Here is a 12,095-nt window from a genome sequence, read left to right as displayed (position 1 = left end):
TAGGGATGTGTATTTAAAACTACTTTTTTTAAAAAAAAGCTATTTTATCAAATTCTCTTGTTTCAAGTATGACTTCATCCTACAGTTCTTTTGTTTCATTTAAAGGTGGTTTGTATATGAAACAAGCTTTCGAAGAATCTGGAATATTTTATTCTAAATAAAAATACGAAGGTACTAAGCAAAACTGATGTCTCCTTTGCTTGTTTTCTCAGAATAAATGTCATAATCATATTTAATTGGTTTCTCTGTTTTTTTCATCAGGTTTTACTGGTCAGTTTTGTGAAGTAGAAGTTGTTGCCTGCCTCTCACAACCATGTGGGGCCTCCAGTATCTGCAAAGACGTATCTGATGGCTATGTTTGTTTCTGTGCACCTGGTTTTATAGGTGGGATCAATAGAAAATATTGTGTAACATCTAATTAATTCAGTCCTAAACCATAGAAAATAGCAATAGATACAATTTAATGGTGTTTATGATTCAGGCAGAAGCAATTTCTGTTTTCCAGCATATGAATATTTGGTTGTAAAATCACTGACTACTAGGGACTACTTCCACTTCAGCTGTTCTTATTTTTTTACTATTTTAAACAGAGTGTCTGTCCCACACAGATGCAATTGCAGCTCCTGTAGCCATATGGAAGTTGGTCTTAATTTATCTGCTTGTATTTCCTGTGGCAATAAAGCTGCAGTAATAAGGACTTGAACTGCCAACTATACCCTTAAGTTCCTAGACAGGCTTAACTACTCATGCTTAAATCTATCCCACTGGCCGTTGTCATTAGGACTGGCTATGATTAGATTAAAATTAATTTGGATATGTCATTGTACTGTCATTATAAATCAAGATTGTAGTGTCAAACAAAACAAAAAAATAAACAAGAACTTTCCTAGACAAAGACTTTGATCATTTTAATCACTTGGATGATGATGTAATTGAGTGCACTAGGAGTTTGCTGGGCAGTAGGTCAGCTCTGCAGTCTAGATACATTCTATCTAAGTGAAGGAACTTAAATTTGGCTTGTAAATCAAAACCAATCTAGTGCTAGAGTCTCTATAGTCAAGGAGGGCAGGCAGAGGGATTCATATCCTGAAGAGACTCATTTATGACCACCTTACCTATCAAATTGTTGTTCCGCATCCTAATGTAGGCATTCATTTGGATTAAACAACCTGTAATTTAATAACATCAGTATTAGTGTCTATAATGTAATTAAATCTTACTGGTATGGTTTGTTTATTATTACAATCAAAACATAAAATTGTTAGATGTTACTTTTTCTTGAAGAGGTCTAATTTTATTGAAATGTTAGTTTGTGGTCTTATGCTCATGTCTACATAGTATTAGATTACTATTTTAAGTTAATAATTTTCCATGTTCAGAGTACTCAAAACACCTCAGAAATCGTAATGAACATTTTAGCTACTGTCATGCATTTGGATGTTGTATATACAAAATGCAAATAAATACTTTCTGAGCTTTTTCTACCTTGCAAGCCAGAAACAATACTAGGTTTATCAGTTCTCAACAACAAATCAGCATCTATAAGCTTTTCCCCTGCATATTTAAAGATGTGCATATTTAAGTGCATCTATAAATGAATCTGTAAATTCCCATTGTGTCTTTGATGAGCGTGGTATATTAAATGTACATTTTACTTTTGCCTGTAATCAATAAATTCGCTAAGGGTAATCTTTGGATCATTGGTAAAAGCTCCATGTACCTTGCTTCAGTTATTTCCTTTTGTTGTTCCTGTTGCAACTAGTAACTCACGAATGGCATGTTCTGAATGAAGTTATTCCTTCACTTGTTTCCAGGTAATAACTGTGAGATTGAGGTGGATGAGTGTCTTAGTGACCCTTGTCACAGTGGAGCCACTTGCATTGATCATCTGAACAGCTTCAGTTGCATCTGTCAGAATGGATTTCGAGGTATTAAAAAGCCATAGAAATATAACTTCACAAATCTACTTTGAGTTTTACACAGATTTTTTTATCATGTCAGATGGGGTACATCTGAAGTTCCAAGCGAGTAAATACAGTATGAGTACATCTTAACGAAAGTTATCTACTTTCCTTATATGACTATATGGAAATGGGTGTTTTCTGCTGGCTGGTTGCTATGCTGATGAAAACCAATTTTGCAAATAGTCTATGCTATTTTCTATAAGCATTTTAAACTGCTGACATGTTATAGAATAGAATCAGAGAAAAAAAAATAAGAAAAAAAACCTATGTGGGAAAGGTTTTGTTCTTGGCATTCTTGTACAATTCCTATGAGAAATGTAATCAACTCTGATAAGTGGATGCAGTACTAGGTGCAGTTAATCCTTACTTTGAGCTCAGATTAGGAATTTAAAGTGCATCTGTTTTCTTTCTAGTGCATCATTTAAAAAGTTATGGATTTTTAATCACTGAAATACAAAGTGTTGTGCAATTCAAATGTCACATGGTGATCTGCTGTATCTATACTATTAGAGATATTCAAAATAACTAAAGCTTTTTAATATATTTTTTTCAAACTTATCAAACCTTATAGTTTGCTGTTATTTTTCACTTGTTCTTCAAATGATAAAAAACAAACAGTTTGCTTACAAAGTCTTTCACTAATATTTCTGTACTCTGAGAAGGTATGTGATTATGTTAGCTGTAGTCTAGACTAGAATAATAATGTTTTTTTGTCAGATTTGTTTTTCCTTTTCTGTAAGTGCATCTGCTATACTTACATATGGAGGATTTCCTTTCATATCATTCCAATGAAGTCTAATATATTTAATGTAATGTAATTTGTTTTCTGTTCTTTTATACTGAATTAATAATAACATATAAGTTATAATAGGAAAATTATACAATTTCAGCTCTAAGAATGTATTAAGTAACTGCTAAGACTTTTCATCTTCATGGAAAATCAGTAAATAGCTTAAATATGAACATTCACAATATATTGTCATAAATACTTGAAATATGAAAAAGGCATCTATTGTATTCAGTCTGAGTTATGTTCTGTTTAAGTAAATGTTGGTACACAAATATATGTACTGTGCACTAACTTCTCAATTTGCTTAATGGTATTTATAGGCACAACTTGTGAAACAAATATAAATGAATGTCACTCTTCTCCTTGTCTTCATAATGCAACGTGTGCAGACCTTGTTGGTGGCTATGAATGTATCTGTCTACCTGGCTTTACTGGTGAGTCCTGTTAGTAGTAACCAAGCTTTCTGTGAAGCAGTGGTCTACAAAACATGCGTTAAGATACCATTTACTAATTTACTTTTATTTCCTTCTCATTTGTCCTTATCTGTACTGATTTAATGTTTCATTTGCATCCCAGCAAATTGGAACACTTCTCTCTATCTGTAAACAAAACTGCACAATAACATACAGAATTATAGAATGTTCTAGGTTGGAATGGACCTTTAAGATCATCAAGCAGTCATCTAGTTCCAACTCCCCTACTATAGGTAAGGGCACTTCCCACTAGACCAGGTTGCTCAAAGCACCATCAAGCCTGGTCTTGAATGCTTCCAGGAAGGGGATATTCATGACCTCACTGGGCAGTCTGTTCCAGTGTCTCACCACCTTTGCAGTAAATTCTTAATATCTAGTCTACATCTACCTTCTACAGTTTAAAACCATTTCCCCTTCTCCTATCATTCTGTACCCTTGTAAATAGTCCTTCCCCAGCTTTCCTGTAGGCTACCTACAGGTACTGGAAGGCCGCTATAATGTTCCCCTGGAGCCTTCTCTTCACCAAGCTGAAGAGCCCCAGCTCTCTAAGCATGTCCTTGCAAGCAAGGTGCACCAGCACTCTGATCTTTGTGGCCCTTTTCTGATCCCAACAGCTCCATGTGCTTCTAGCATTGGGAGTCCAACAACTGACCACAGTACTCCGGGTGGGATCTCACAAGAGCAAAGTAGAACGGCAGAGTCACCGCCCTTGAGGGCTGCTCACACTTCTCTTGATTCAACCCAGGATACAGATAGCCTTCTGAACTGCAATCACACATTGCTGGTTGACTCTTTCATCAACTGACACACCCAAGTCCTCCTCCTCAGGGCTGCTCTCAAACTGTTCACTCGTGTATTTGTGCTTGGGATTACCCTGACCCAGATGTAGGAGCCTGCACTTGGCCTTGTTGAGCTTCATGAGTTTGAAATGTACTCTCCTCTCAAGCCTGTCCGGGTCCCTCTGGGTAGCATCCCTTCCCCCCAGAATGTCAACTACACCACTCAGCTTGGTGTTGTTTGAAAACTTGCTGAGGGTACACTCAATCCCACTGTTCATGTCACCTGGAAAGATGTTAAGAAACCCCAGTCCCAACACTGATCCCTGAGAAACACCACGCATCACCAGTTTTCTCTTGGACGCTGAGCTATTGACCACAACTCTCTGAGTGCAAACATCCAGCCAATTCCTTATCCAACCAGTGGTCCATCCATCAAATCCATTTTTCTACGATTTGGCCACCAGGGTGTCATATGGGACAGTGTCAAACACTTTGCACAAGTACAGATAGATGATGTCAGCTTATCTTCCTTTATCTACTGATGCTTTAACTCCATGAAAAAAGGCCACCAAGTTTGTTGGGCATGACTTGCCCTTGCTGAAGCCACTTACCACTGAAGTCAGTTACCACTAGTCACCTTGTCTTTATTTTCGATGTGCCTTAGTAGGATCTTTAGGAAGATCTGCTCCATGATCTTGCCAGGAGAAGAGGTGAGGCAGTCTAGCCTGTAGTTCCCAGGGTCTTCTTTTTTTCATTTCTCCAGTAGGTGGGAACTTCACCAGACTCCCATGACCTTTCAAATATGATGGATAGTGGCTTGGCAACTTCATCTGCCAGTTCCCTCAGAATCCATACATGGATCTCATCAGATCACATGGACTTGTGCACCTTCAGGTTCTTTACATGATCTTGAATCCAGTCTTCACTTAAAAAGCAGGCAGATCTTCCTTCTCCAAGTTCTTAGCTTTGCTGGATAAATTAGTCTGCAATCCAGGAGGAATTCTTACCAGTTAGTAGCTCAGAAATAACTTCTTATGTATTTATGACAATAAGAATTAAATGGACACTGACATTTGTATTGAGGGATCTTTGTCTGATTTATATCGGCTTCTTCTCAGAAGTTGCTTATAATTCTTGTGCAAATGCATTATAAATTGGAACCTGATTGTCTTACTAAATGTTCACTTTTATTATCTTTTTAAAGGTGCAAGATGTGAAACAGATATAGATGAGTGTGCTTCATTTCCCTGTAAGAATGGAGCCACCTGCATTGACCAACCGGGTAATTACTTCTGCCAATGTATGGCTCCATTTAAAGGTAATGAACACCAAGGGAGAAGGGAAAGCAAACACAATTTACTTTAGAAAGCATTTCAGTCAATCGTCTAAACTCATTTCACTCTTCCTACAGCATTATTAGTCTTTCATTTTCTCAAGCAAAACTCTTCCAAGTGACTGGCCAGTTGTACCCTAGTCTGCAAGTAATGTGAAGTAAACTTTATTTATATATCTACTTGAACTGTTTATTTATTAATCAAAATGGATACTAAAAATCACTTTGCTAACAAAACAAGATTATTTACTAAATGAGAAGCATATGCTCAATGACCATCTATAACAGTTTTGTTCTAAACACTGTTCTCACTCTAATTTAATTAGTGGCATTTTCTAAATTATGTTTCCATTCCCAGAAAACAATTTAGAGTTATCTTGGAATCCATAAATCATGTGTGGTTATTTCTATTGATGCTATTAAGGAAAATAAATTTAAAATGTTAGCTTTATTATGATCTTTATGATAGAAATATTGTGGGGTTAATTTTAAACAGTTAGTGCTAAAATTTAAGACAACAAACTGTACAGTGTTCTTGAGCAAGTCAAGTTTAAGTGATAATTTCCATTAAAGATGCTTGTTGATTTATAAATTAAATATAAACACATTTTTTCTCCTGCCGTTCAATATAATAATACATACTTAGGATTCCAGAATAATCATTAAAAGACAATTTTCTTTGTATGTTGAGACAGCAGGATTTTTCCCCTTTGGGGAAGATGGTTCCATTGAACTCATCATTCACAGGGAAAAAAAGGAGCTCTAATGTTCTTATTGTTTTAGTTAATGGTCAAAATCTAATTTGTCAGTCTTATTGGTTTTAATTTATGTTCTGCTGAATAAAATCTATTGAGATAACGAGTAAATGAGTAGCACAGTTTCAGAATTTCTTCTGCACAGCACAGAAAAATGTGAAACTATTTCCAGCATGTGGCTACAAATATTAGTCTCGTAAGTGCTTGTTTCACAAACAGACAGATTTTCAGGAGACTTTAGTACTCATTTAGATATTTAAAGAAATTATTAAAATTTCAGAAAGTCAGCATTTCCCATCGTCATCCTTCAAGAAGCCAGCAGATTCTATTGCTCTCAGTAGTAAGGTTAAGCCCCTCTGGAAAGATTCAAAATTGGTAACTGTGAGATCCTCTGAATTCATAGCACTCTTGGTATAGAATGCTTAAAATCTTGCTCTAAGGATTCTTGTTGAAAGAAAGGATTTTTGAGACTTTTGAATTCTTTACAGGCTTATTCAGCACTGTTTCAAATCAAATTCTTAAACTGATTCTACCAAGGTTTGTGATGCTATAAATAAAAGTAAAAAGCAAAGTTCATGTGAACACTCTACCTCAGTCTCTCACCATCTGTTTATTTAGTATTAGATGGATGTAAATGTAATCTTTAACAGATTCACAGGAAACCAACATAAAGAATGGGTGGTTAAACTATATTTTCTAGTTGTGTGGAAATACTCTGTTTAATGAAACAAATAGCTTTGTGTGTGCTTAATTACAGATTACAGAATTGTTTCTCTGAGAAAGTAAATACATAATATAAGACCTGTTTCAGTTTTATTTTCACAGTTCTCGCTTAGTGGAAAAGCATACATACAATGTTATGAATACCACCATTTCTTGAAAAAAAAAAAGAACTTGAAATTGTATATCCCGAGTATTTTGTATTGGTTTGATTCTTCAGTCACGAAATTTGACTTACAGACTATGCATCACTATAAAAAAAAAAGAACATACACCACTCCAGAATGTGTACAGCAGCCCTCTAATACGTAGAACATAGAATTAAGGAATGCAGAGCATGATTTGGATATTCAGGTGCACTCAGACAGAAAGTAGTCTTTCAGGATAACCTTTTTGTTTTTGTTGTGTTTGTTTCTAAGTGTGTCAACAGTAAAAGAAAGACTAGGGAAAATGTGGGTCCCCTACTAAATGAGGAGGTGTTCTGGTAATAGGGGATACTGAGAAGGTGGAGATATTGAATGCCTTCTTTGTTTGTCTTCACTGTGTGAACTCAGCCTTGGGACTCCTGGACCATGGGGATAAGTGAAAGGGTCTGGGGAATGGAAGACTCCCCTTCAGTGTGGGAGGAGATGGTCTGCAATTGTCTTTGCATCGTCAGTATACATAAATTCCTGGGCACTGATGGGATGCATCCACGTGTGCTGAGGGAGTTGGCAGGGGTGACTGCTGAACTGCTCTCTATCATCTTTGAGAGATCTCGAAGAATGGAAGTGTCACGTTCCAATATAAAAGAGGGAGATGAGGTTCTTTGATTATGTGCATACCTGACATGAGATTAAGATACAACAGGTGAAATGTTAGCCCAACCAGTTTATTACAAATACTAGTTGCTTAGGGATATGGGGAAGGGAAGGTGAGCGATAGAAAAGAGATGAAAAGCAAGGAGTCTTGGCAGAAAGTAAGAGAGATATAATCACAACCTTGAATCCAGCGAGGTCCGTAGTAGGTCCGTTGATCTCAGGAACTTGTCTGGTCACTGCGGGGGATGGGAGATCACAGCAAGCAGGCCAAGGGGTTCTTCCAAAGAGGTTTCCCCTTCAGGGAATTCTCTGCCAAAGGTTTTTTTCTCTTCAGGAGTTCTCCGTCAAAGATTTTTCTTTGTGAGTTCTTCTCAAGTCCTTGGTTCAGTGAAGGCCTTTTATTCCCCATTTCTCATGTTTTTTTTCTTTTCTCTTTGTTTGTGTGACATGTCTGATCCAACAGATAAGCCAGCAGAGGATGTTGCCTTCATTGAAAATGAAGGAGCATTGTTGTCTTTTTGTGGTGGTCAGCTTCTCCAAGCCATACTCCCCCAAAAAAGACTATGCGCCCCTATTTCTGCTTATCTTTACAACCATAAGCAGAGACACTGAGGCACCATGACATCTATTTAGATGATCAGCAGCTATCAGTCAGAGTTGTATCACCAGAAAAGGCCTTACAAAGCAAGCTTTGAGACAAAAGAAAGGAAATCAGTTTCAGTCCTTCACAAAGAGGTGCCTGAAGACTGGAGGATAGCCAGTATTATTCTGATCGTCAAAAAGGGCAAGAAGGAAGATCTGGGGAACTACAGGCCAATCAGCCTCACTTCTGTTCCTGGAAAGGTGATGGAACAGTTTGTTCTGGATGCCTTCTCCAGGCAATTGGAAGAGAAGAGAGTTATCAGGAGTAGTCAGCATGGGTTCACCAGGGGGAGGTCATGCTTGAGGAGGTGTGGAATAGATGAGTGGATGGTGAGGTGGGTTGAGAACTGGCTGACTGACAGATCTCAGAGGGTTGTGATCAGTGGTGCAGAATACAGTTGGAGGCCTGTACTTAGTGATACTCCTCAGGGGTCAGTGCTGGGTCTGATCCTGTTCAGCATCTTCATCACTGAGCTTGATGAAGGGGTAGTGTCCACCCTCAGCAAGTTTGCTGATGATACAAAGCTGTGAGGAATGGCTGACACAACCGAAGGCTGTCCTGCCATTCAGCAAGACCTGGGCAGAAAGGAACCAGATGAGTTTTAACAAGAGCAAGTGTAGAGTCTTGCATCTAGGGAGAAGTAACGGCATGCACTGGTACAGGATCAGGGATGACTTGCTGGAGAGGAGCTCTGTGGAGTGGGACCTTGGTGTCCTGCTGGATGACAGGTTGGCCATGAGCAAGCAGTGTGCCCTGGTGGCCAAGAAGATCAGTGGCATGCTGGAATGCATTTAAAAAGAGCGTGTCCAGCAGGTCGAGGGAGGTGATCCTCCCCCTCTACTCTGCTCTGGTAAGGCCTCATCTGCAGTATCATGTCCTGTTCTGGGCTCCCCAGTACAAAAAATACAAGGATCTCCTAGAAAGAGACAGTGGAGGGCCACAAAGATGATTAAAGGCGTGGAGTCCCTCTCTTATGAGGAAAGGCTGAGAGACCATGATCTTTTCAGCTTTGAAAAAAAAAAGACTCAGAGGGGATCTGTTCCATGTCTATAAATATCTAATGTGTGGTAAGCAAGGGGATGAGGCTGGACTCTTCTCAGCAGTGCATGGTGATAGGACAAGGGGAAACGGCCACAAACTGAAGCATAGGAAGTTCTGCACAAATGTGCATGGGAACTTCATCAGAGTGAGGGTGACAGATCACTGTAACACACTGCCCAGAGAGGTGGTGGAGTCTCCTTCTCTGCAGATGTTCAAGACCCACCAGAATGCCTACCTGTGCAACCTGGGCTAGGGAGCTGCTTTGGCAGGGGGGATGGACTCAATGATCTCTGGAGGTCCCTTCCAACCCCTACAATTCTGTGATTCTGTGACTATCTCCTTGATTAGCCAGGAAAATCTAATTTGTTTATTTTGACCGACAACTTCAACATGATATTTTCCTCTCCTTTCTTTCCCTCTTCTTGTTAAAATCCTTTTTTTATTTTTTTTTCATTCTTTCATGTCTTATTCTTTGGAGGACAAGCACAGCTGCTTCTCTTTTTTGTTTCACAGCCTTTTTGATACCTTGAATATGTGTTTTTATATTATGATGAATCATCCCATCCCATGTGACTGTGACAACAAAAAATCATAAAGATATTATTATACAAATTTTATTTTCTTACATTTCTGTGCTTTTATAAAGCATAGTTATTTGTACTATGGCAAAATTTTTTAGCTCATCCCATTGGTCTTTCTTGAATACTGGAAGATGTCTAAGTCTTTTAAACACAGTGGTACTTGAGCAGTAGTCCATATCTGGATTTTCCTTCAAATGTCTGATAGTCTTGGTTTTGAAATTAACTTTACAAGTCAAATGTGTATGTGATGTTTTTCCTGTGGGCACAAAGTGTTTTGGTAAACCTAATTTCCATGGTAAAATCAATACTGGAGAAGTATTTCTTCTGCCATAGTTGCTGTAACTCTTAACAGTGACAAAATGAATATGTTCCTCTCCTGAAGTATTCATCATACAGAGGACTTCTCCACTGCCTGTGCAGATCACTGCTCTTTCAGTATGTTCAAATGTTTCATTGGAATTATTACTCTGAAATTTCTACCTTTCATTTCTTCCAAATGTTCTACCAAACATCGTTTGAAAGTACTAGCAGTAAATCTGTGCACAGCTCAAAAGAAAACTTAAGAAGTGTGTAAGAATTCCAGATACAACATAACATCCTTGTCAACTCCTAATAATGTTATAATTACCTAAAACGGTATTTGAGGTCTTGTTAGCCTATTTCAGCTAAATTTTTTGTCCTGTGGAGGATGAAATTGAATTTTAACTTTTTAAAGATACAGATTTACTTTTTGCTGAAAAGATATATTTGTGTACATATGAAACAACGTATTTCCAAATCCATATACTTTTATACGATAAAGCTTTTGACCTTGCAGTCAAGGAAGCTCTAGATGTGATGAAAGAAGAAAAAATCTACAGCAGATTATTTTATCAATGAAGGGACTCCCTATGTCAGGCTGCATAAAAATCCCAGTAGTTACTGCAGCTTGCTGTGCATGTGTTGTAGCTGTGAACAGACAGAGAAAAATAACAGCATCTATATTTATATAATATTCTTTGCCTACAATATCTCTGCTACAAATACTGTGCTTGCAAATATCTTCTAATTATCTCAGCATGATATTCCAAGTCCAGTTCTCTGTTTCTGTCACTGACTTGTATGGTACAAATTACTATTATATTTCACACTTAAACACTGGTGAACTGCTTACCACACAGCCACTTACTTCTACTGTAATATAGTGTTCTTTTCATACAGAGTTTTAACAAAAGTATGTATCTGATATAGTTGATTCTGCTTGGTTCTAATGTATTAGTCTCTGCAAATATTTAGATATGTTCCCTCTTCCACCTGTTTTATATAGTGTCTGAGATAAAAAACTTATAGTCATCTATATGGGACATTTTTTCAAAGGATATTCTGAAGTTTAGCTGTTCAAGATCAAAGGAATGGGATCAGATGGTTTTCCATAGCATTTCCTACTACTGGAACTGGGATCAGGAAGAAAAGTAAACGATCTGGGTACAGTCAAGTCAAAGAACATAATGTCAGCTATAGGAGACAGTCCGCTTAGAACTATATTTAGCTACAGTTTTGGCCAACAAATTATCAGTGATAGTCTTTGGCAGTAATTTATATGTTTAAAAAGGCCTCTCAGTCAGCTTGATTCCATTATAGCATCCTAGCCAAAGAGTTCTATTATAACTTTTCAATTATGATATTTATTCTACAATTGTACCATTTCTTTAATAGAATCACACTTATGGAATTGATATTAAGTGCTGCAGAAGAGAGTGTGTGAGAAACATATTGTGAGACTATAGCTCATATAGTGGTACTAACAGTTTTGTGGAAGGTAGAATAAAAGCTCTATGTCTCTGAAAGGAAATAGTGTTCGGTTCCAATACAGATTTAAACAATTCAAGAATAGTGTCATTAGTAAGGTATATAGTACTCAATACTGTTTTATTTGTATACAATATATATATTTTATCTACATATGGAGGCATGTTAAATAGGGATTTGAAATTATTGATTTTATACAAAATGGTATGAAGAACAAGTTGAAATTTTTTTTTTTTTTTTTAAATCACTAAGTTCCTTCTTTGTCGGTGAAAAAGAGAAAGACTCTTAATTCTTTTATGCTAGGAAGTTTTTTCTCTAAGCTTTTAAGCTACCATATCTTATGGTCCCTTGCTGGTCTCCATTATCATTTAGCAAAGTACCTTTCTTGTCTCAAGCTATTTATTTTGTTACAAGGATGAAACATATCC

At 37.3% G+C, this 12,095-nt stretch overlaps 1 protein-coding gene across 1 annotated transcript in view; it reads left to right on the top strand.

Moving 5' to 3' along the window:
• Window positions 1–12,095, top strand: part of EYS (eyes shut homolog) — a 718,119-nt gene that overhangs the window by 208,707 nt on the left and 497,317 nt on the right. Inside the window, exons 15-18 of the mRNA XM_065730862.1 lie at window positions 262–384; window positions 1,815–1,928; window positions 3,075–3,188; window positions 5,211–5,324. Coding sequence (XP_065586934.1) covers window positions 262–384; window positions 1,815–1,928; window positions 3,075–3,188; window positions 5,211–5,324 — 465 coding nt within the window. The remainder of the gene's footprint in view (window positions 1–261; window positions 385–1,814; window positions 1,929–3,074; window positions 3,189–5,210; window positions 5,325–12,095) is intronic.

Source organism: Cyrtonyx montezumae, unplaced genomic scaffold (assembly GCF_038088225.1).
Source record: "Cyrtonyx montezumae isolate F1298 unplaced genomic scaffold, pur_monq_1.0 scaffold_13, whole genome shotgun sequence".
NCBI lineage: Eukaryota > Metazoa > Chordata > Aves > Galliformes > Odontophoridae > Cyrtonyx > Cyrtonyx montezumae.
This window is presented reverse-complemented; position numbering and strand designations above follow the sequence as displayed.